Source organism: Bison bison, unplaced genomic scaffold, assembly GCF_000754665.1.
Source record: "Bison bison bison isolate TAMUID 2011002044 unplaced genomic scaffold, Bison_UMD1.0 scf7180017864145, whole genome shotgun sequence".
Taxonomy (NCBI): Eukaryota; Metazoa; Chordata; class Mammalia; order Artiodactyla; family Bovidae; genus Bison; species Bison bison.
Window position 1 is genome coordinate 9,170,753 of NW_011494717.1, and position 24,303 is coordinate 9,195,055.

Consider the following 24,303-nt stretch of genomic DNA (forward strand, 5'->3'; position numbering starts at 1 on the left):
CCCGTCCCGCTCGGTTGTCTGTTAGGCTTTCCCTGCGTCCAGGGCCAGAACAGGAGTGGACCCAGCCTCTGAAACCGCAGAAAGGGGTTCCTTCTGGTTCTGCGCCAGGTCTCGTTGCTGAGCCCGCTAGCCCACCAGGGTCCCTCTACCTCCTTCTGCCCCTTCTCTCCTCGGTGTCAGGGCCTCTTAACTTGAATTGACCCTCACCTTTCCCGTGTCCTGGAACTGGCCAAGGTTCAGACGTAGTTCTAGGTCTCAGGAATCAAGAGTTTGGAAACTTGCTAGCCGTAATTATATGTGCGTGTTACTTTTTGAAAAATGTAAGTTCTTCACTAGCCTCAACTGTGAGCTCCTGAATAGGTGGAACTGGGTCTTGTTTCGGGTTTGTCGTCCTCCTAGCCGACTAGTTCAATGTTTTGTCCACAATAGCCTTTAGAACGGAGAGGGCAATGGCAACCCACGCCAGTACTCTTGCCTGGAAAATCCCATGAACGGAGGAGCCTGGTAGGCTGCAGCCCATGGGGTCGCGAAGAGTCGGACACGACTGAGCTACTTCACTTTCACTTTTCACTTTCATGCATTGGAGAAGGAAATGGCAACCCACTCCAGTGTTGTTGCCTGGAGAATCCCAGGGACGGCGGAGCCTGGTGGGCTGCCGTCTATGGGGTCGCACAGAATCGGACATGACTGAAGCGACTTAGCAGCAGCAGCAGCCTTTAGAAATGCTGCGTAAAGAGGACTCTTCCAGAACGTCAGGTTTAGGCGCTGGTTTCATAACTAAGCGGGCTTGCAGCCTTGGTCATCTCTAGACTTGAAGTTCCTCATCTGTGAAATGGTTTTCATACTGGGCTCCTCAGTTCAGTTCAGTTCAGTCGCTCAGTGGTGTCCGACTCTTTCCGACTCCATGGACTGCAGTACACCAGGCCTCCCTGTCCATCCACCAACTCCCAGAGTTTACTCAAACTTATGTCCATTGAGTTGGTGATGCTATCCAACCATCTCATCCTCTGTCAATCCGTTCTCCCGCCTTCAATCTTTCCCTGCATCAGGGTCTTTTCAAATGAATCAGCTCTTCGCATCAGGTGGCCAAAGTATTGGAGTTTCAGCTTCAGCATCAGTCCTTCCAATGAATATTCAGGACTGGTTTCCTTTAGGATGGACTGCTTGGATCTCCTTGCAATCCATGGGCTCCTCGGTTTTAGGGATTTATAGATGTTTGGGGAGAGGGTTATCACAAGCTGTTCTTCATCTCAACTTTTAAAAATATGTATATATTTCTAAGGGCTTTCCTGATAGTTCAGTTGGTAAAGAATCTGTCTGCAATGCAGGAGACCCCAGTTCGATTCCTGAGTTGGGAAGATCCGCTGGAGAAGGGATAGGCTACCCACTCCAGTATTCTTGGGCTTCCCTTGTGGCTCAGCTGGTAAAAGAATCTGCCTGCAATGCAGGAGAACTGACTGGGTCTAATCCCTGGGTTGGGAAGATCCCCTGGAGAAGGGAAAGGCTACCCACATAAAAATATGTATATATTTCTAGAAAAACCCACATTTAAATAAGGAGGCCCACAACTACAAGTGTTTGGAAACCAATAGATTAGGTGATTTCCTAATCCATTTCCAGCTCTAACATTTGTAACAGTTTGTGAATATACTGCAACATTCTTTCTAGGGTAGTGGAAACTTTTGCAAGATCCCTGGCAGATGTCAGCCTGGCACCCTTTGCTTAATTATCCCCAGGGAGCTCACACTTCAGGAGGCAGCCTTGTCTGACTCAGGCTCTTTACCTGACTAGTTCCAGCCCCCCATTTACACAATTCCTGTATGATTAAGGCAGGGAGAATCCTATAAGAGATACTGGAGAAATGCAGTTAGGAAGCAAGAGAATTTGATATCACAAACTTTTAACTAAAGGTTTCTATACACAAAACACCATGCTAGAGTAAATTTACACTAGTAAATGTAATAGGAGACCAAATGTGCCAAATTGGAAAGTTGTAGTTTGAAGTCAGACTACCACCACTCAGCAGTTCTATGACGTTCTTCAGAATGCTTAAACTCTCAGAATCTTTGTCAAGTAAATTGGGGCAATGTTGACTTTTTAGGGTTAAATTAAGTAATATGTTAAAGTTCTTGAAAGTGCCCAATATATATTCCTTTAGCCTCCTTTCCTTCCTCTTGGGAACACATGGGAGAGAATAGATTTTACTGGAGAAATCTGGGAAGCCCTTTGGTGAAGGTTAGAATTTGCGCTGGGACCTTGAACAATGAACAGTACTTAGGTGGAGATGGTGGAAAAGGACGTTCCAGGAGGAGGGACTAGTAAGAGCAAAGGCACAAAGGAAGAATTGCACAGGAACCCATGGACGAGGAATGGTTGGAGGGGAGTGGCCTGGGGAGTAAATGGTTTATGGGAGAGAAAGCAAGGGCTGACAGCATTTTCCTGATTTTCTTTTGGAGGCTGAGATGAGGGCAGAACGGGCAGCAGGGGCAGGGCTGCCAATATCAGCCTACAGCCTCAATGACATGGGTCCCCAGGCCCCATCTTTCTACCACTGAAAGTGGGATTTCATGATGCAGTGCCAAGGGGCTGCTGTGTAGAATGAGCAAAGCAACGCTGCAATGGAAAGCACTTCCCTACCAACGGTCACAAAAACAAACTGGCACAATCTGAGCTAGCACAATAGGATGGTGCAATACTTGGCACTGACGTGAGTTGTGGTCCCTCTGCTGCTAATGGTCTGGGTTGCCTCCAGGTCTGTTTCCTCTTCTGCACAGGAAAGGAATTGAACTACTTGATTCCTTTCCCCTTAAAGGAAATTTTCTTGACATATGATAAAATTCTCCATTGAAGAGGCAGAAAGTTCTTCCCAGATATTTGGCCAATCAGTCTAGAGTGCCAGCAGGTTTTGTTCCAAGAAGGCACTGAACTAATCTCCACTCCCTTCAATAGGAGCTGGCTGTGTGCTTTTCTCTACTTCCTGAAGTCATCTGACTCTTGCCCTGCTCCCCACAACCAAACCTCAGGTTATACTCATACATTTGAAGACTATTGTTTGCCTAGTTCTCCTTGGTGGCGGGGGTGGGGTGGGGTGGGAGGGTGGTCCATCCTTGCTTAACAGGCAATATTGCAGTCACTGTGAGTCTGCAACATCCCACAAGATGAGATATATTACTGTGCTTGGATTTTACATACCTCCTATACAGAGAATTGAAATAAAGTAGCTAAATATGTTTAATAAGTCAACAATGTGACAGAAGGATCAAAAATCATGACGTGTAAAAGAATGGTTAAAGTAATTGATGATATTTAATCTAGAGAAGAAAAGACTTGGGAAACACATGATAGCTATTTTTAAATACTTAAAAGAGCAATCACAGGGAAGAGTGACTAGATTTCCTAACACCCATGGTAAAATGTATAGAGGTACTCTTTGACTTGATATAAAGGAAGATTTTAAAAACATGACTGTCTAGGAGTGCTCAAGAAGGGTCAGATGACCAGTGATTGGGAATATTTCATAAGCAGGAGCAAGTAAGATCTGAGCTACTCTTCTGTTGGCAGGGCGTCTGTGGTGTGTTCCTTAGTTAAGGAAGTCCTATAAGCAGCTTCAGTCCAATGAGTTACCATCACCTGCTCGTGGGCCTGTGTGTTGGGTACTCTAAAGAGGAAGTTAGGAAGGCAGTAATATTGGATCCAGAACATAGTCAGACAGGAGCCTTCATGCAGATACCCTTTCCAGTTCTCCAAACACCCACTCACATGTGGTCTCAAAAACACCCAGTACCTTTACTTAGCTTTACCCACTTCACAATATGCTCAATATGAGCAATTTGACTCCCAAGCCTAGGACAGGCTGAGTGTTTCTTGTGAGTCATAGTTTTATGCTGAGACTTGAGAGTTTGTGGAGGGAGAACCCCCCTGCCCGCGGGGGGCCATGATGACAGGAGAAGTCTGTGGAAGGAGAGGGATCTAAGGGGTCCTGGGGAGGCAGGTCTAAAGATCCAGGCCTGGCAGCATCACTGTCCAGGAAGGCCCCAGTTCCTATGGCTGTGTGCTCGGAGCCAATTGTTCTCGGCAGACTTCATTCCAAGGGTCCTGTGGGGACCATGACTAGGGACCGGGCAGAAGGCAATGGCTGGTTGGAGGAAAGCCAGGCCCTGGAGAGGGGGAGGCCAGCTGGAACATAGCACTGAAATGGGCTCGGCTTTCAAGCTGCATACGGTGGCCCAGTGGACAGGTGAGTCCACGGACAAAATGGATCCGAACCAGCCCCGACTGCCCTCCAGAGACCAGCCATCCGTAAGAGTCCAGGTTTGGACTGAAACGTACCTGTGAAAAGAACAGAAAACAAAAGCGATGCTCAGAGTTGGTACTTCAGGGTGAGTCCTAGCCGTAAGAGCAAAAAGAAGGGCCGCAATCTGAAAGAACAGGACCATGATGGGGTGAGAATCAGGATGAGAAGACCATGAAGGAAGTGTCTGTCGAGCTCTGGAGGATGAGGGTGTGGAGCTATTTCCCCTCCTTTGCCATCTCTGTTCCCTTTTCCTCTCCGATTTCATGGCTCACAGGCTCAGAGTTGGGAGGAGATGAGAGGAAGGATGGGAAGATGAGAGGTAAGGTTCCTACCTTATGAATAGCTTCCAGCTGCAGCCGGTCCAGGCAGAGCCGTGTTTGCCCCTCTCCCTCCTGCATGCGCAGCATCGGTTCTCTGTGGGGCAGACCGTGGAACGAACGCTGGGGAGGAGGGTATGAGAGGAGAGAGAAAGCGAGCAGATTCTTAGTTTTACATCTTTCTGCTGCAACTCCTCCAGATCCCCTGCTATACAAGGACTCACGTCGTCTACGTTTTCTAATGCTGCACCCATTCTCCTGGCCTCAATTTACCAAATCTGTGTCTTGAAACAGCAAGTAGTGATGGTTGACCGTTTCAGCGTAAGTTCGAGCCTTGGGAGGGTTTGGGGCCCCAGATGAAGCAGAAGTGTGGTCTTGACCTTCAGGACTGTCCTGATATGGTATCAGATCTGCCTTATATATAGGCTAGAAAAAAGAATGAGATTACGACCTGTAATACTGAAGACCAAATAAAAGTAAAATAGAGAAAATTGGTTTGGAGCAGGAAAGACTTTAAGGTAGAAGAAAAGGGTATGTTTAAACCTATGTTCAGATACATGAAGGTAGGGGAAATTATGTACAACTCTATGCTAAGACTTCTAGGGAGAATACTGGGGTGGGGAGACTCTTCTGCTACTTGGCAGCACTAATTTGGGAGGTCAGGTAGATTAGGACCCAACAGATGGTGCTATTAAATATTCATATACGTACGAATCTTCGATCTAAAGGTCGCTTGACATTTGTTGGGTTCAGTGCCATATCAGGCAATATAGCTGCAATGAGCTCTCCAGATATATCTCCTGCAGCTATTGTCCCGAGCCAGTCAGATCCTGAAAGACTCTAATAGGAAGAGACAGATATTTGTCATTCACTCACTCACTCATTAATTCAGTTCTGTGAACTGGTAACAACTGCACAGTCTGAGGGGGGAGAGACATATTCACATAAACAAGCATAAATAAGTTTAACATAATCCATATCCTTGATGACAATTACCACACACCTATCTTCTCTTTCTTTCCAAACCTATGGCCTCTTTCTGACTACCACTAGGAACTGTTTGCCTGTGTACTGAAGGTTTGGAAGAGAGGGGCTCACCCAGACAGTGCCTTTTCGAGGAGCAGTGAAATAGGCCTTGAAACCAAGGTAACCAGCATCAATGTAGTGAATTCCACAGAGTCCATAACTGTAAGAGATAAAGAAAAGTCCATAACTGTAAGAGATAAAGAAAAGAAAATCTTCCTTTTTCTAAGATTAGACTCTTTTCTTCCCCCAGAATCCAGACTCCCAAAGTGAAACAACCCTCCTCTCCCCACAATAATCTGGCACAGTGCACCCCAACCCCGAGGGCCTGTCCCCAGAGCTCATCCTCTCTCCATCCTGCCGTACGAGGCATAGCAGTTGTCCTGAGCCACAGTGACACCATTGTAAGGGAGCAGCCAGGCCAGCTCTGTACTCAAGAAGCGCTTGATAGAGTTTATTGGTTCATAAGGTCGTCGAAGGTCCCAGAATTTGATTTTCCGGTCACTCCCTGCAGAGGCCAGGAAATGACTGTGGAAAGATGAGAGAAGAAGATCAAGTCTGAACAACTCTGGAAGAGTCAGCCTGTCCTCACCTCCCACCTCCACACCCCCCTGTTCAATACCTGTTAGCTTTGCACCACTGAAGAGTACGCACAGCCTGGTCATGGGCTAGGAAACACTGGAACGGGTAGAGCTTCAAGGAGCCATCAGAGAGCCGTATCCGCTGCAGGGGTGAGTTCGTGGGAAGGTTCCATAAAACCACCATGCCTGAGGGTCAGGAAAGAATGTGTAGGTGTTAAAGTCAGGTTATTGCTTCCCTGGTGGCTCAGTGGTAAAGAATCCACCTGCCAATGCAGAAGATGCAGGTGACATGGGTTTGATTCTCTGGAGGAGGAAAGGGCAACCCACTCGTCTTCTTGCCTGGAAAATCCCATGGACAGAGGAGCCTGGTGGGCTACAGTCCATAGGGTGGCAAAGAGTTGGACACGACTGAGCACAGCACATAGTAATCTCTTTTCCTTGCTCTAATTTCTTTCTCTGGCTCCTAGGACCTATGTCTTCTACTCTCAGATCAGATTCCTTATGAAAGACTAGAGGGATTATGATTAGCTAGCCAACATTCCGTCCATGGTTTAAAGACTCAACCTGATATTTTTAGTTCCAGTGCTCATCAACATAAAAGTAATAGCTTAGTTTGAGATCTATCATTGAAAGATAGGTTGAATGCACCCAGTAAATAAAAGTCAAGGGTATTTTTTTTTTTTTTTAAGGATAAACCCTTTAGGACAAGGGTTGGCAAACTATAGCCCGTGGGCCAAACACAGCTTGCTGCCTGTTTTGGTAAGTAAGTTTGACTGGAACACGACCACACCCATTTGTTTCCCTGAGGTCTGTGGCTGCTTTCTCTTTACAATGGCAGACGTGGATAGTTCCAACAATGGCCAAAGAGCCCACAAAGCATAAAATATCCACTGTCTGAACCTGAACAGAAATGTTTGCCAACTCTACTCTCAGGCCAAGAGAACAGGCAAAGAGCCAAAAGCAACATGTAGAGGAATAGAAAACAAATGGACAAATAAACTAACTGGGCTGATCCGAAGCAAGCCGACCAGCCTGGCAGAGGATGAGGTAATCACAAGTATAACTTTGATCAATGTAAAAGACATCCCCTTTTTATACAGAAACTCAGTAAATGTAACACTTATGAGCCTTTCTTGAAAAAACTTGACGGTGAATTACAGCTAAGCAATTTAAATAACAGCCACGGAGGGGGAGCCTGAGATGAAAGGTCTGGTGGAGACAGGCACTCTTTTCAATATAGAGTTAAGATTAGGTAATTCTGGGAATTAAGATGGCAAAACAGCATCAAGTATCACATACCTTGACAATGTAAGAATAAGACCACCAAAAGGGACACAGGAGATGGTGAGAGGGATGAGAAAAAGCAGGGTAAGAGCGCTAACTTCCTCATCCCCAGCAGAAAGTCTACTGGTGTGCCTAAAAGTGAAACTGTTATTTAAAACCAGTAACAACTGGGACTTGCCTGCTGGTTAAGGATTCACTTTGCAATGCTGGGGATTCAGGTTTGACCCCTGGTTGGGGAATTAAGATACCACAAGCCACAGAGCAACTTAGTTGGGCCCTCCTGGCACAACTAGAGAGTCCGTGCACCACAAGGAAGGATCCCACGTGATGCAACTAAGATCTAATTCAAACAAATAAAAAATTAAAAACAGTAACAACCTAATGATACCAATTAATGTTATTTACAACTTTTTATTCTTTTCCTTTTTAATCTTAAAAGGATCTTTATGATCCCATTTTTATAGAATTCTTTCTCTTTCCATCCAATCTTTTTATACATGCATAGAGAACAGCAAGAAATGATGTTTATCTATTCTTAATTTTTTTTTTTCTGAGTGGAAAAAGTCTAGTGATGTTTTTCTCTTCTCTATATTTTTTCTACAAGCACGAATTTTTATAACTCCATAATGTTGAACACTGAACCAAAAGGGAAACAACAACCAAAAAACAAGCACATATAAAAATTTAAAGAGCAATAGTTCCCTATGTTTTGTTTTTTACCATTGTAATATCCAGCAGCCAGGTGGTGGTGGGGCCGGGTGGGCATCCAAGCCAGGCTAAGGCACTGACCACACTCAGAGGGTTCTGAAGCTTGCATAGACCCTACCTGGAGGGTTGCCACACAGTGAACCTGCAGGGACAGAGAGACAAGACCAGGATTAGGCATAACTACTGTCTGGAATGAAGGCTCAAATCAGTGTTTAGTCAGCACGGGGTGGGAGATTTTCCAGAGGTGGAAGGAGACTCACTGTGGAATTGGTAAGGGAGGCTCTAGAAGATGGAGCCTTGGCTTAAGGGAGCAGGCTCCTCACTCACCTTATAGATGGCAGGCTTCACTGCATCTGTGAGGAAGAAGGGCAGAAACTGAAGTTCTAGATCCAGACGGCTGGGGTCCCAACCAGGCTGAGCTCGCAGACCAGCACCCCTGCCCTCTCAACAATGCCCCTCCCTCTCACTTTTCTCTTGCCACCATCAATGTGTGAACTTGCCTCTGCCTGCCCCCAGATCCTTCTTCCTGTTCTACTTGACTGTGCCCTTCCTCCTATGAGAATGCCTAATCTCTCCACTCTGCTTTCTTCTCAACTTCGCTTTCCTTGTCCAGAGCGTGGCTCATCTGATCACCCCTTCTGCACTCTCCACTTTCTCTCCTGCTATTGGGTCACTCGCAAGCATAGAAGTAAAACATGCACTCTTGTCTCTGGTTAATCAAATGAACAAACCAAAGCCTTCCTTTACCCCTTATTTTGGCCACACCTTGTGGCATGTGAGACCTTAGTTCTCTGACCAGGGATTGAACCTGTGCCCCCTTGCATTGGAAGGGTGGCTTCTTAACCAGTGGGCTGCAAAGGAACCCTCCCCCTCTACCCTTCATTCACTTCCAGCCACCGACCTCTTTATTATGATCTCCTTCACAGACCAGCATCCTGAAAGAATTGTCTGTACACCTCTGTCCTAACTTCTTAATTCCCACTCCCTCCTCAATCCATGCCTAACACCAGAAACCACTAAATAGGGAATTTCTCAGGGTTTAAACCCAGGGGCCCTCTTCTTTAAACATGCAGTACTGTTGAAAAACAAGTAAATTTAATCAAATGGGAGCTGCCTTTCTCTGCTCCTTCCTCTTCATGCTCACCTTCAGCTCCATATTCTCCTTCCCTTCACAACAAAGAGAGCGTGTTCTCCTGTATGTTTGGTGGTGAGGGGAGGAGAGGTGAGGACAGGGTTGGGGGAGGAAGAGGAGTATGGCAGGAGACAAGCTCCAGGCACCAGCCTCAGCCTGTGGCAGCTCCTCACACAGCCAGTTAACTGGGGCAGTGAGAGGGGGAAGACCTGAGAGCACAGGAGAGCATGGAAGTGGGGAGATCAAAGACAATGTGCTCAAAGAAGGCAGTTACAAGACTGAAAAAGAGAGAACTAAAAGAATGGGGAAGAGTGAAGTCAGAATGGGAGGACTGACTGGGTAAGGCTCTGCACTGGAGACACTGGGCCTGGAGGAGTTTCGGGGTGCGGGGGTGGACAGGCCCTTCTAAGCTCTGGCCACAACTCCAGCAGCCCCATCCTCCTTGCTGCAATACTCACCTAGGGGCTGCTGAGCCAGCAGGGCCTCGGGATGGGGCAGGCTGAACAGCAGCACCTTCCCATCTGAGCAGGCAAGAGCCAGGAGACCCAGTCGGGGCAGGAGAGGAGCCTAGAGGGTGACACCAGATCTGCACTGAGACTTGCTGCTGGAAGGAATGTCTCAGAAAACGCGTGAGCTTCTGGTCCCTGAAAATCTGATATGGAGCTGCTGGGCAAACTCCACCTCCCACTCTCCAACTTCCCTTTCTCCAACTCTGGGAAGACCCAGGGCCCCTTTGTTCTGGCTGAGGCCAAAGGCCACCCCACAGTCAAGTGGGAAGTACCTTCCGAGGGGTGCCTGGAAGTTCCCATGCTCCACTGGGGCAGAACTTGAGGTCCCAGATGCAGCCATGGTCACAAGCTATCCCGTAGACAAAGTGGGCTCTGTTGCCAAGACTGAGAGAGAGAGCATGTGCAGAGAATGGGTAGGAAGGAAGGGTCTAGAGCTTCCAGAGCCTGTGTTCCCCTTGTCTCAACCCAGTCTGAGCCTTCCCCTGCCCCCAGCCCAGACCCACCCTTCTTTCTTCCTCCACCACTCTCCCCTGGCAGTGTCCCAGCCCCACCTCACCAGCTTTCTTGCTGCAAGGTCCCAAGGTCCCAGAGCTGGAGCAGCCCAGGGCCCGAATACAGCTGGCTCAGTGAGTGTGTCTCATTCATGTCAGGGCTGGAGAAAAGAGCCACATACTGCGAGGCTGCTGACCCCTCTGGCACTGGGCACCAGTCCAGAGCCCAGAGTGGGCCCCCAGTGAAGAAAGACACATCCAAGCGCTCTGGGTGTGCAGTGATAGAGCTAAATCTATAGAAAAGGCAAAGATGAAAAAAAGGAGCTAGTAAAAGGCAGTAAGGACTTCAGTAGATGAATGGATCAACTGTGATACATCCAGACAATGGAATATTACTTGGCACTAAAAAGAAATGACCTATCAAGCCATGAAAAGGCATGAAGGAAACTTGAATGCACATTACTAAGTGAAAGAAGCCCACCTGAAAAGGCTACATACTGTATGATTCCAATTATAAGACATTCTGGAAAAGGTGAAACTATGGAAACAGTAAAAAGATCAGTGATAACCAGAGGCTGAGGAGGGGAGAGGTAGGGGATGAACAGGCAGAACACAGAGTATTTTTAGGGCAATGCAAATACTCTATATGATACCATAATGATGGATACCTGTCATTAAACCTTTAACCAAACCCATAAAGTGTACAACAGTAAGAGTGAACCCAAAGGTAAACTATGGACTTTGAGCGATTGTGATGTGTTGGTGCAGGTTCATCGATCATAACAAATGCGCAAATGCGCCACTCTGGTGAGGGACTGTTGATAATGGGGAAGGCTGTGCCTGTCGGGGTCGGGGTGGAGCGGTGGTGGGGAGAGAGGGAGTATATGGGAACTCTCTCTACCTGCCTCTCAGTTTTGTTGTGAACCTAAAACTGCTCTTAAAAAAGAAAAAAAAAAAGGAATGCAGACAGAATGGGAGCGCCACCTGGAGCTCCTGACCTAAGCAAGCACCAGAGCATCACTCACAGTCAACAAGCGAGACCAGTCCTAGCCACCATGTTATCTTCCTCCTTCCCTTCCCCAGGTCTGTCTAGCTCCAGGCTCACCTTCAAAGGTGACAGGCCATGCATTCTGATTCACTACAGTGATCACTCTAGGGCCAGTCTGTCCACGTCTAGCTGAGTAGATGTGACCTTGAAAACTTGTTCCACCCTCAACCTCCCTAGGCTCCCTCAGTCTGGCCAGCAGAGAGAAGCACTGCAGATTAGAGGGGGCTGAGCAAATATAGGCAGCTCTCCTAGCCTTGGGACCAACTGGACCAGCATTCAGGGAAGAACAGGGCCAATCTCCCATCCCCTTTGACATCCATTTTTCCTACTTCTGTCTCCCAGAATCAGAAAAAAGAGATGCGATCATCACCTGTTTATTCTGTAGAGGGTACCATCTTCAGGAAGTCCTTCACGTTGTACAGAAAACAGCGGGGACTTCTCCTCCTGGGGCAGGTAGGGAGCTGCCTCACTGGGGGATGGCAAAGGGAACAAACAGTCTAAATGAGGAAAAGTTTCACCTATACTGGGATTCCCATGATCAATCTAGAGTCCTCAGTTACCCTTCTGCCTTCAGGGGTGTCACCCGCTCCTAGATTTCAAAGATGCCCCTTCAACTTACAGTTCAGATAACAAGCGCCACTTCCACGCTAAAGGAATCCATTCCGCAAACTCCCAGTATGAATGCTTCTGATCTCGGCTGGAGGAGCAGAAGTAGCATTAGTGAAGGAGAGATTCCAGAGCAGCACTGCCCCATAACTTTCTTTGAGGATGGGAGCAATCTGTTATCTGTGCTAATCTAACACACAAGCTGCAAGTAGCTATTGGGCACTTAAATGTGGCTAGAGCAACTGAGAAACTGGACTTTTAATTATATTTCATTAATTTTAAATGAAATTTAAATGGCTTCGTGCAGCTTGCAGCTACCAAATTGGACAGCACAGCTTGAGAGCTTCTGCCTTTGGAGCAGGACCTTTGAGTTACAAATGTCTTCCCCCTGTTCTACACTGCGGGTGCTTGCCCCCACTTCTCACAGCCCCACTGCTAGGCTGGGTCCTCGGCCTTGCTTTGTTCTCCGCCCCTACCTTTCATCCCCAGCTCCCGTTCCCCAAGTCTCACATATCCTTGGTGAGATGAAGGCACTTCCAAACAGGGGCCATGATGTGATTTGGTAAGCCATTGTGAGCCATTCCCCGAACGTGTGGCTTCTGCTTCTGAGGATCAAATTGAAGAAAGTGTAAGTCAGAGAATTTTACAGGCTAGAGAAAGTCCCCAGGAGAGAGCTTTCCCAGCTTTTTCTTCTCCTGGTACTACTTGCTCTCTAATTTTTCTCCTATCGGCATCTTAAAAGATTTGTATCTTAACCATTACAATGACCTCTCCATCTTTTGCTCTTACTTCTCCAGCAAAACCTGCTCTCTATTTTCTGTTCATCTTCCTTGGTGTGTTTCTACAGCACTTAATTCAGAGCACTCCTATTTGCTTCCTGAAGCTCCTGCCCTGGGGGTAGTCTCCCTCCTTTGAGGGTTAGTCACTGAAGGTATTTCCTAGAGTTCCTGTGTCTTCTCAACCCTCAATACATGTACTCCTGGTAATCTCATCCTTTTGACTCATGGCTTTGACCCCCATTTTTATGCCTGACTGCATCTTAGCAAATGTAACCTTTACTCAGTCTCAACTTTTCTACAAAATCTAGACTCATACAATGTGGTGCTGAGCCATATTAGAACTTGAGGCAAAAGTGAGTATCACTAGTATACTTCCTGCCTTTATTGAAAATTTTGTATTTTCTTCAACATAGATTTGTTGCATTAATTTTGATTTTTAAGATGTTGCATTGAGACATTTATCTTTACTAGAGGGTTCTGGTGCTCCCTTAAATGCCCCTGGGAGGAGTAAAGCACTGGTCCTATATATCTGACTGGCAACCAGACGTCTCCAGAAGGACGGCCCTTGACCCATTGGCCCCTCCAGCTCGACATGTCAGAAAGTAAACTCATCACTTCACCTGCCCACCTTCACCCTTCCTGCATCCCCCACCCTTTCTGTGTTCCCAAGTTCAGTGTATGAGAGCACCATCAAAGTTGGAAACTCCTGCCCTTTCCTCTCCTTCAACTCCCAACTGCTACTAATCCTCTTATGTATCTCTTATCTCTGTCTCCTGATCTTTTCTTCCTCCACTGCTTAGTTTAGGCCCTTACCACCTCTCACCTAGAGAAATGAAGCTGCCTTCTCATTGTCAACTGCAAATTAACCTATTTTCCTAACCGATCATGTTCTTTTCCTACCTAAAAACCATTGTTGTACAGAGTTTCTGTTTGGGATGACAAAAGTTTTAGAAATGGATAGTGGGATGGTTACACTACACTGTGAATGCATTGAATGCCCCTGAATTGTACATTTTAAAACAGTAAATTTTGTTATATCTATTTTACCATAATTATACATGCACATACTCTATTGGCTCCTACCAGTTTCATTTCTTTCATCCTCTCTAGTCTAATCTTCCCCACGTTAACCCAGGCCCTATGCTGCAGCCATAACCAGTTTCTGGGAAATCATCCTCTCTGACAAACTTCAGTTCCTTTCTAGACCTAACTCAACGAGCATTTCTTTATGAAGTCTAAGCAGTTAACCACCCTTCCTCTATATGCCTAAAGCATTCTGTTCCCTCCTGGTGCAGCATTTATTACACTGTAAGCTTTGTACGGGAGGACCCTGTCTTATTCATGATTGTGCTTCCTAGCTCAGAGGAGATGCTCAATGTATGAACAAATAATCTTGTTTAGTTACACCCTCAGCTTCCAGAATCTCAACTGTGTTTGAAGTTGCTCTTTCTTAACTTTCCCCTGTTTTGGCCATCCTAGTTACTAGGCTAAAGCCTTCCTTCTGGGCACCCTGCTGATCCTCCCAATAATGCTCCTATTTCTCCCTCCATGGTCTTGTCCACTCAGGTTACCTGAGTAGATCCTCGGGCAGTGCTTCGGGGCGCTGCAGGCTCGGGGTCAGAAGAGTTCTCACTTGGGGCCTCGCTTTCTTCTGCTTCTTCAGCCTCAACCTGGAGAACAAAGTCTTCATCCCGTGCGGTGTTATCCCCTTCTCCACGGAGACAGGCTGCCTGCGGCTGGATTATCTTCGGCTGGGTAGGGCTGCTCACCTGGGGGCCCTCAGGACAGGACACTGGAGTAGGCAGCGCTGTTGAGAGCTCCTCCGCCAGTTCCTGAAGATACAGAAGTGCCCTGCAGGACAGGGCAGAGTCAGAGCCATAGCACAGCCACTTCACCCAGGGCCCACTCTGCCTGACGCTTGGCCAATTCTCATCTCACTAGATCCTCCCAGTGACCGTGTGAAATGGCTATTACTTTCCCTCCCCCTTTGATAGATGTAGAAACAGAAATCCAGGAAAGTTAGGTGACTTGGACAAGAGGATTCAGATCACATATGTGGAATCTGAACCCAGGTCTTCTGAGTCCAAGTCTGAAGCACTACCATAGTCAGAGATCATTGAGGGAAAATGGAAAGGATGGAAGGACATATATATGCTGACGTATACAGCACAGTAAAACTGCAGTGAAGACTTGGAGGAAATAGCGGAAAATGTGATAGGATGAGGTACAGAAAGAAACTGCCCACAGAATTTAACCAGACAGAAACTGCTGTTGAAGACCTAGAAGACTGCTCAAGTGCCCAGAAGCCAGCACCACCCCTGCTTACCTGACACCTCACCACAGTCCACTCATCTCTCCAGCATCTGCTCCACCCCCACCCCTTCACCCCAGCCCCCCTCCACCAAGCTGCGCCCCACAATCCTTACACTTGGGCAGCCCTTCGGCGGGGTCGTTCCCCAGGAGGGGTCTCAAAGTCCTCAGGGGGCATCTTTGGATGTGGAGACTCTGGCTGATCTAGGCCTTTGGACAACTTCAGCAGTAGCAGATCTGCCTTGGACTTTCGACCTCGTTTCTTAGGCATGGGGGTGGACAGAGGGTTGGATTGATCTAAGAGACCAGGAACCCGAGGGGCTGATGGAGAATTAGGCTGCTGGGGCCTTTTGGGGCCTTTCCGTGTCCTACCACCTCTCTTCGGGCCAGGCTTTGAGGCCCTAGGCTTTGGGACCTTTGACATCTCTGAAGAAAGATCTGTAGAGAAGAATATGGGTCTGTGAGATGGGACCAGAGCTCAAACCTTTTTGGAACAGATTACACCATACCCAGGTTGTAAAGTCCTATGAGCTTGACCTGCTCTCGTTCATCTTAAGCTGAGCATGCGGGGCTAAAAGGCTGAAAGATCAAGGGACACACCTTGCTGTTGCAGTCTGGAGAGGCTTTCCTGCTCTGGAAGGAGCCTCCTCTCATCCAGAGAATCCTCATATCCAGGGAAAGGGGTAGATAATGGCATCTCTATGGAAGCCTCCACACTGGTTGTTTCTGAGGAGGCCTTGACGTCAAGCTGGTTCAGCACCTCTTGTCCAGGAGAGTCTACCACAGTCATGTTCCCCACGGGGCCGGCCTCCTCCAGAGCCATGTAGCCGACCCCGTAGGTATCCATCAGCACCCCAAAAAATGGCTGCCCCTGCATGCAAGAGACATACAAATGACGAGAAGGAAAAAGCTCTGGTAAGAGCTCAGATTTTTCCACCTCCTGTCTTTCTCTTCTCATCATTGTTCCTCCAACCACCCCCACCACCCCACCTTCCCAACCAACCAGAAACCCAAACTCTGGTCGTTCATTCATTCAGCAGTAATTCCTAAGCATCTTCTATATAACAGGCACTATTCTAGGATCTGGTAACATGACAATAAGCAAGGCAGACAAGGTGCCTGATCTCATGGAACTGACAATGAACAAACAATAACAAGCTACCATTTAGTAAATGCTTACTACATGCCAACTACTATTCTAAGTGCTTTATTCAGATGATTTAAAGTGAATGAACAGTTATTTAACCCCTTTCCCTGAAACCTAATGAAATGAATCATTCCTCTCTTAAAAAAAATGAGAAAGAAAAAAAAAAAATCACCTGTTATGAAGCAGGGAAAGGCCACAAGTTTCTAAAATAAACTATAAAGTATAGCTGCCAGATACTATACAATTTAGATCAAACTGAAGGAGAACAGGATGACTAGAGCTAACATCCATCTTTGTGAATATTAGTCAAGGTGCAGATTTATTTAAGGATAGGTAATTTCTAGTGTCCTGCTAGCAATCTTTCAGCTGGATGGGGAGGTGGTAGCCTATGAGACAATTAAGGAACATCCCACTGCATTAAGAAACTATTTAGACATTGAAGAATAGACTGAAAGTGTCACGGATCTTCATTTTCTTCAAACCCAAAAAGTCAGCTATGCAACTACGGACCAAAGAAAACTGACAATGATAAACAAAACAGTGACCGCCACACCAAAAACCTGAGCAACAGAGAACTGCAAGGGCCCAGTTTGCGACCAGAATAACCTACCTGTGACAAAAGGGAAGAAATAACTCAGATCCAAGGAGGAATCCCTCCATAGATCTGTATATGTCTTAAGGATGAAGAATTCATCAGCCTCAGTGGAAAGTGTGTTAATACAAATACCATAAGAAATATCATACAAATTAAAATTTCCTACTGTCTCTCTTGAAGAAGATATCCTTATGAACTATAACAACAGCCGACTCTCTAACTCAGGTGCTAAGGATACATTATAACACCATATGCTAAAGATACAACATAACAATATCAAGGTAAATAGAGGTCAATGAAACTCCACCTACATTGTTCTCTTTGTTGCTGTTTAGTTGCCAAGTGGTATCCTGTTCTTTGCAACCCCATGGACAGTAGCCTGGCTCCTCTGTCCCTGGGATTTCCCAGGAAAGAAGACCAGAGTGAGTTGCTATTTCCTTCTCCAGTGGATCTTCCTGACCCAGGGATTGAACCTCCATCTCTAGCACTGGCAGGTAGGTTCTTTACCACTGAGCCACCAGGGAAGCCCACATTGTTCTCTGGTAAACAGCAAACCCGGAGAGAACTACTCCATTCAAAATCAGGAATAAGCAAAAAGGATCCAATGGGACCTACGCCTAGTTGCTATAGAAAGAATAAAAAGGACTCAAATGAAAAAGGTGAAAAGTACTGTTTCAAAGAATGTCTCCAGAAAACAAGAAATTTTCCAACAAAAACTTCTATAGTTTCAAAAAAGCCAGAGACTGTGAAATCCAATAAGAGATCAAAGAAGAGATAAAACAATGGCAAGGCAAAAAAAGAGCTGGTAGTCATAAGGAAAGAAACTGAATAAAAGAATAAAATCAAAGAAATGAAAATCAGAGGAGAAGCAAAATGTTGAAACTACTGAAAAGACAATCAGTGGTATGAAAGGCGTTTGAGAGAAACCATGCAGACTATAAAGAGATAACGGTGACTAGTGGGGAAGGCAATGGCACCCCACTCCAGTACTCTTGCTTGGAAACTCCCATGGATGGAGGAGCCTGGTAGGCTGCAGTCCATGGGGTCGCTAAGAGTCAGACACGACTGAGCGACTTCACTTTCACTTTTCACTTTCCTGCATTGAAGGAAATGGCAACCCACTCCAGTGTTCTTGCCTGGAGAATCCCAGGGATGGGGGAGCCTGGCAGGCTGCCATCTATGGGGTCGCACAGAGTCGGACACGATTGAAGCAACTTAGCAGCAGCAGCAGCAGTGAGAAGATGGTATGGGCGAAAAGAGAAAATGGGGAGCTAATATATGAATAATTGCTATTTCTAAAGAACAGAGAAGAAAAATGGGAACAGAAAAAATGTTCAAAGACCTAACAAAAGAAAATTTCCTGAAATGAAAAACAGAATGTGTACTTTCCTGAAATAAAGGAAGATCTCAGCCTAAAGTTAAAGGGCTTATCATATAAAAAGGACACAAAAATCAATAAAGACTCATTAAGAAATATCTGAATGAAGACTAAATTTCTCCTACAAATGGGGGTGGGAGGCAATCAGGTCAGCCTGGGAGTTCTTAGAAACATTTGATGCCAGAGGATAAAGAAACAAAAGGATCAAGAGAATTCTTAATTGTCATTCATGTAAAGGTAACAGGATGACATTCTAAATATAGAAACTTCTACAAGTTTCTAGAAATTACAAAAGTAATCCCCAGAATAGAGGAAGGGTTAGGGGGCAAAAAAGTTTAGGAATAAGTACTTATCAAACTGAGAAGTGGTTCATAGCTGCTGGTTCAAGAACCACCTGGCCTCTCCTCTGCCACGGTAGGGAGTCACAGCTGAACCAAGAAGCCCCTGCCATAGGTGATGGCTCCATAAACAAGCTGCCTCTGCAATAATCAGAAAGTGACCAACTGAGGCAGACTCTTCTCTGGCTTGCAGATCCAGAACTGTGTCACTGCCACAATCTGCAAAAGCAAAATGCATGCCCTCTGGCCTGCCTCCTCTCTAAACTGAAGTCTAAATTTGAGTTCTTCAAGAGCATATTCGATTTGTAAGACCTAAATCATATTCAGAATCTTGAATGGAAAAATTCCAGGAAATGAAGTTTCTAGCTTTCCAGGCTCTCAAGTGGAGGTTGCTCATTCTCTCGAATCCCACTTACCCCAGGGTAGAAAGTGGGATCAGTGTTTTCTCAGTTCTTCTCCAGTGCCAATTCTTGACCAAAAAGTCCTCCCCATCTTGTAAAACCTTGTTCCTTCCAAGCCCGTAACATTTGGCTAAATCACTGGTATCCACTCCACTGTCACACCCGGGATGCCAACATATAAAACCTTTTTTTAACCTCCAAAATCACTAAGACACCCACTGTCTGATCACGACCTCCCATCATTACAGCCAGGCTGCCCAACTATGATCACTGTATCTACTCTTCACCATGTTAATTACTCCACTATCCACTGATCACTCGAGTTTCTCCCTATGTCAGCCATATCCCATGTAGTTTAGACTCCTTTATTTTAATCAGATTCTTATTGATATTACAAACTTCCTTTCATCTTTTTGTTTCACAGGCCTGGCAAAACTCAAGTCCTGGATGAACCAATCCCCCATTGCAACCAGTACATCTAAGCTAGCTGGGCATTAAAGTCACCCTTTCTTTCTGTCAGCTCCCACACCCTCTTCTTTAGTGTCTAATCCCATAGTCTTCAGCAAATGACTAAGTCTTAGATTTCTGAAACAAAAACTAAAAAACTAAAAACCAGTGGTCAAGAATTTGCCTTGCAGTGCAGGGGCAGGTTCGATCCCTAGTCAAGGAACTAAGACTCTCGTGTCACAGAGCAACTGAGCCCCTGTGCCACAACTAGAGAATCTGTGCACCACAAAGAAGATTTTGTGTGCTACAACTAAGACCTGACACAGTCAAATAAATATTTAAAAAGAAAAAACCACCAAAAGCCATACTTCAATTTCTTGTCAAATAACTAACACTCCCTGCTTCTGAGTCTGTCGTCCACTCTCTGAAGTCAAGCTTTCCAGTTATGTTCTCGCTCCATGCCCCCTCTGGGCCCACCCAAGGGAACTGGTGATGCTTATCCTTTTCTTTTCCCTTGCCTCCTTCTAAACTGCAGCAAACGCCTTCTAAAATTTAACAATTCACTTGTTTCTTGTCTTTACACGTAGTTGGCAGCTTTTTGCTTATTTGCAAACTCACTGCTTTTGTCCTTCCATATTCAATTCAGTTTGCTTTTTCTTTTTTAGGTTTGTATAAAACCTTTAATTGATACAAAATACTTATAATTATGTGTAGAATGTAAATAACAATAAAACGCCTGTGTATCTGCCATATTTCAACTCAGTTTTAATAGAAATGTAACTTGTACATACTCAAATTTCCTTAAAATTTAAACATGTCACAAATATATAAATATAGTGACAAATCAATTGACATTAAAAATGATGGGAAACAATACAATAACTCTTGGCAAGCATTCAGATCAACCAGTGAGAGTAATCAGACCTACAGGAAAAAAAACCTATAGGCTTCGAGAATTCAGTGTGCCATGGGCATCAGTTTGTATGCTTTATAGAGGAAAAGGAGAATGTCAGTTAACAGAGGGAGTTAGTTAAATGAAGATCAGTTAAGAGAACTTCTGTATGTCTTGAAGATTTCTCCGTATCTGTACACATACATCCATCTCATTCTTCTGGGCTACTATGTGGTGTTCCATGGGATTATAGTTTATTTGGGTATTTCCCTTTTAATGAACAATTGGATTACAATACTATTACAAATACTACTGCAATGAATATTCAAGTATAGATCTCTTCAGTAATGAGAAATTATTTTTCTAGAATAATCAGCTGAAGTGAAATTACTGGGTTAAAGCGTACACACATTTCAAAATTTGATACTTCCAAACAGGTCGCCAAGATGAAAATCAATTTATACTCCCATTAACTGTAAAAATGGGTATACGCATTTTACTACCCTTGTCAATCTTCGATTTTTGCCAGCCTGATGGGTGAAAAAATTCCTCCTTGTGTGTGCTTTTAGTCACTCAGTCATGTTGGACTCTCTGCGATCCCATGGACTATAGCCTGCCAGGCTCCTCTGTCCATGTGGGTTCTCCAGGCAAGAATACTGGAGTGGGTTGCCATGCCTATCCTCAGGGGATTTTCCCGACCCAAGGACAACCCATTTGAAGTCTCCCTCATTGCAAGCAGATTCTTTACCCACCAGGGAAGCCCATTTATTTGCATTGTCCTGATAATAACTGAGGTTAGCAACTTCTTTTTTATATATTGGACATCTATGTCTTTTATGAATTGCCCATTTCTGTAGGACAAATTGATCATTTTCTTATTGATCTGTGGAGTTATTTATGTTGTGAATATTTTCTCTCGGTATCTACCTTTTTTAACTTTGCTTATAATGTTTCTTGCAAAACTAAGGTTAAATTTTATGAGTTAAATTTCTCAGTCTTCTCCTTTATGGCTTCTGTGTCTTTGGGGCCACCCTGCCTCACATAGGATCTTAGGTGCAGACCAGGGATTGAACCCCTGCCTCCTGCAGTGGAAGTGGAGAGTCCTAACCACTAGACCACCAAGAAATTCCTGTGTCTTTAAAAAAGGTATTTCCTACCCCATTGATAATATCAGAATATAACATATCTTATTTTTTTCTAATGATTTTTCTAGTTTTAGATCTTACATGTAGCTGTTTAGTCCATCTGGAATTTTTTAATAAGAGATATGGATATTTACTTATTCCATAGTTATTTTCTTTATAAGTTTCATAAGATAGGGACCTTGTCTGATTCATTATTGTATCCAGAAACTAGTACATGGTAAGTGCAATAATTAACCTTTGTTGATTTAAGGACTAACTTCTCAAGGTACAAGAATCTCTATAAGGATTCACTTCTCAGAGAAGGCAGCAGCAGGGTGTAGTGGTTAATTTCCATTTTTGACTTTACAATACAAATTTTGGACACAAGCAAAAGAGGTTTAGTAAATTTGTACCAGGATTTATAAAATTTTAAATCTGCACCCCAAATTGTCTGGTTCCCATGCTGCTCCAAGGCCGCCAGCCTGATCTCCCCAACCACAGAAAATGATTAGGTAACACTGTTCTGCAGGTATGGAATTATTTTACACACACGGCATGGTCTAATACATTATTTCCAAAGTGTTCCCATGGTACAACTGGTGGTCTGCAAGATGACTTCTGATACAAAATTGAACAATTTTATTTGATTAATTATGTTTTTATTTTTACTTGTATTTAAAAAAACTGTAACTAGTCCATGAAATCCCTGGACTAGTTAGATCAAGACTAAAGCACTTAAACCTTAAAATCAAATCAATTTAAAGAAAACAAGAAAGTACTACAGATGATAAGAAAGGGTGGCAAAAAGGAACGAAGGCACAGGAATGAGGTTTGTGTAACAATATGCCGCTGGGGCCCTCGGCTTGCACCCTGCACTTTTAACAAAGTGAGTTTCGCGGGTGAAGCTCAAGTCGCCACCTCTCCCTTTCGGAACAGAAAGCCAAGTTGCTGCGTGATAAAAGGACTAGATTGGGAAACATAACTGGCCCCTGGCTGCGCCAATGGGGTTGCAGCGCGCGGGGCACAACCCCCAGGGTTACAAGGACCTCGCCGAGGAAGAGGCTGAACACACTACAATGAGAAGACTGACCCGCCACCACTCTAGGGGTGACCGCTTGGTCTTTCTCAGTCCTGGGAGTGGGGTTAGCTTTCACCACTAGCCTGTTCGGGAAGTGAGCCGTGAGTTTCCTAAGGCTGAGGACTACAGTAGGTTCGCAGAGTTCGAGGTTTGCAATGTTCGCAGCGCCGGGGCCCGGACACAGGATAAGATGTTACGGACACCTCACTGGGAAAGAAGGCGAAACCCGAGGAGATCAGAGATAGGGGTTGCCACCGTGGGTTAGGGAGGTGGGGAGCACGGCGGTTTCCGTAGGAGCTCGGGGGCTGGAGGTCGCGATGCTGAGCAGAGGCGGAAAAGCGGAGCCGGAATTGGTTCCCAATGTCTTAGTGCTATCAAAAAAAGAAGGGGGGGTAGTAATCGTGGGGCCCCTCACACCCCGCTGCGGTACACTCACCCTCACCAAAGTCCTTCCGGAAGTCCAAGTTCGAAGATGGCGCCGCCTGTCTGGTCGCCGTTTTATGACGAAATCTAGTAGCTACTCTTCATTGACGTCCCCCCCACCCCCAGTGCACAAGGTAAACACGTGGGCTTGGCCGGGAATTTGTGCCCCAGGACGTTTTCTATTAGACTATGTATTCCATAATGCAATGCGGCGAGCGTCCCCAAGCCCGTCGCAGCGGGCGCCGCTCCCGGGCCTCCGAGGCGCGGGGGACGAGGCACGGCCTTATGGGAATTGCAGTGTCCCGAAGGGAAGACTGACGCCTGCGCGTTGACGGCCGTCGCGCCCCCGCGGGTTCCCACGCGGCTTCTATGCGAGCCTCGAGAGTGCGGGCGCCCAGGCCCGAGTGTCGCTCCCGAGCGCTGAATCCTGGCTTTGTGTGGAGACTACTGGCCCGTGGCTGGCAGGGCCGGGCAGACCAGAGAGTACTTACCCGCAACCCCCGCGCCGTCGAGCGGAAGCCTGGGAGACAAAGGAATCCGTGCCTCGGGCCGCGGGGGGACGACTCCGGCTTCCGCCCCAAGGGCAGCCCCCAGCAGATCCAGCCACTAGTGTAAGCCAGGGATGGACCCGAGACCGAAACACAGTGAAGGGGAGGAGCAGAAGAAAAGCCTGGCTTGGAGACGCTCTACTCAAATGATCCTCAGGCTTGGACCCTCCCCTTGGTCGTAGGCCTCTCCCCACTCCCTCCCTGGGTGGTCGGTTGTGGTTGGAGAAAGAATGTAACAAACTTCTGCCGTTTCCTGAGGCATTTAAAGCTGTAAATCACACAGGTCTGCATATACCGAACAGGAGAGTTCAGGATATACAAAAATGGACAAGAAAGGATGGGGTAAACCAGTCTTTTCCCAGATAATCTCATCTATTAAATTCCCTTGGTTACCCAAAATATTTATGAAAAACAAGGGAGAAGCTGCTGCTGCTGCTGCTAAATCGCTTCAAGCTAGCCAGGATTTAAAAGCTAGAGCAAGGGGACTCCCATCCCATTCGTCTTAAGTGGCCTAAAACAAGCTAAGGCTGTGCTGTGGCTTAGGGCAGGCTTTGTGAGGGTGCTGAAGTGGGTGCAGTGGAGGCTGTGGTTCCTCTCAATTTCAAGCATTTCTCTCTTCATTAAAAAACTTGTTTCAAGCATTTATTTCTCTAATGAACAAACCTCTTTGCCATTCCTATTGCCTCAGATTAGATTATCTTTGACTTCAACTATTGCAAAATCTTTCTCATATTAATAATTGTATCTATTTGGGGGATAAGACATTCACATGATTCGAAATTCAAAAGATGCATAGGGTATAGTGAAGACTCTTTTCCACTTCTCTCTCCGGTCTCCCGGACCACATCTA

The 24,303-nt window shown here is 45.8% G+C and overlaps 1 protein-coding gene across 4 annotated transcripts; it reads right to left on the bottom strand.

Annotated features, from left to right (window-relative positions):
• Window positions 1-3,155: 3,155 nt before the first annotated feature.
• On the bottom strand, window positions 3,156-23,746 carry GTF3C2 (general transcription factor IIIC, polypeptide 2, beta 110kDa). Of its 4 annotated transcripts, XM_010840636.1 has the most exons (20): window positions 22,919-23,384; window positions 18,552-18,681; window positions 15,683-15,953; window positions 15,199-15,520; window positions 14,344-14,623; window positions 12,504-12,598; window positions 12,007-12,084; window positions 11,758-11,856; window positions 10,405-10,632; window positions 10,121-10,232; window positions 9,798-9,906; window positions 8,535-8,560; window positions 8,220-8,349; window positions 6,257-6,401; window positions 6,001-6,162; window positions 5,710-5,797; window positions 5,323-5,451; window positions 4,885-5,037; window positions 4,627-4,734; window positions 3,157-4,329 (listed from the first exon to the last, which is right to left on the bottom strand). In XM_010840636.1, the coding sequence occupies exons 3-20, from the start codon at window positions 15,927-15,929 to the stop codon at window positions 4,111-4,113; spliced, it is 2,730 nt and encodes a 909-aa protein (XP_010838938.1). In that variant the 5' UTR covers window positions 15,930-15,953; window positions 18,552-18,681; window positions 22,919-23,384; the 3' UTR covers window positions 3,157-4,110. The 4 variants fall into 4 exon arrangements, with proteins under 4 accessions (XP_010838940.1, XP_010838938.1, XP_010838939.1 ...); XM_010840638.1 differs by lacking the exon at window positions 18,552-18,681 and having other exon boundaries at window positions 3,156-4,329; window positions 12,504-12,603; window positions 14,349-14,623; XM_010840637.1 differs by lacking the exons at window positions 18,552-18,681; window positions 22,919-23,384 and adding an exon at window positions 23,397-23,746.
• Window positions 23,747-24,303: the final 557 nt, after the last annotated feature.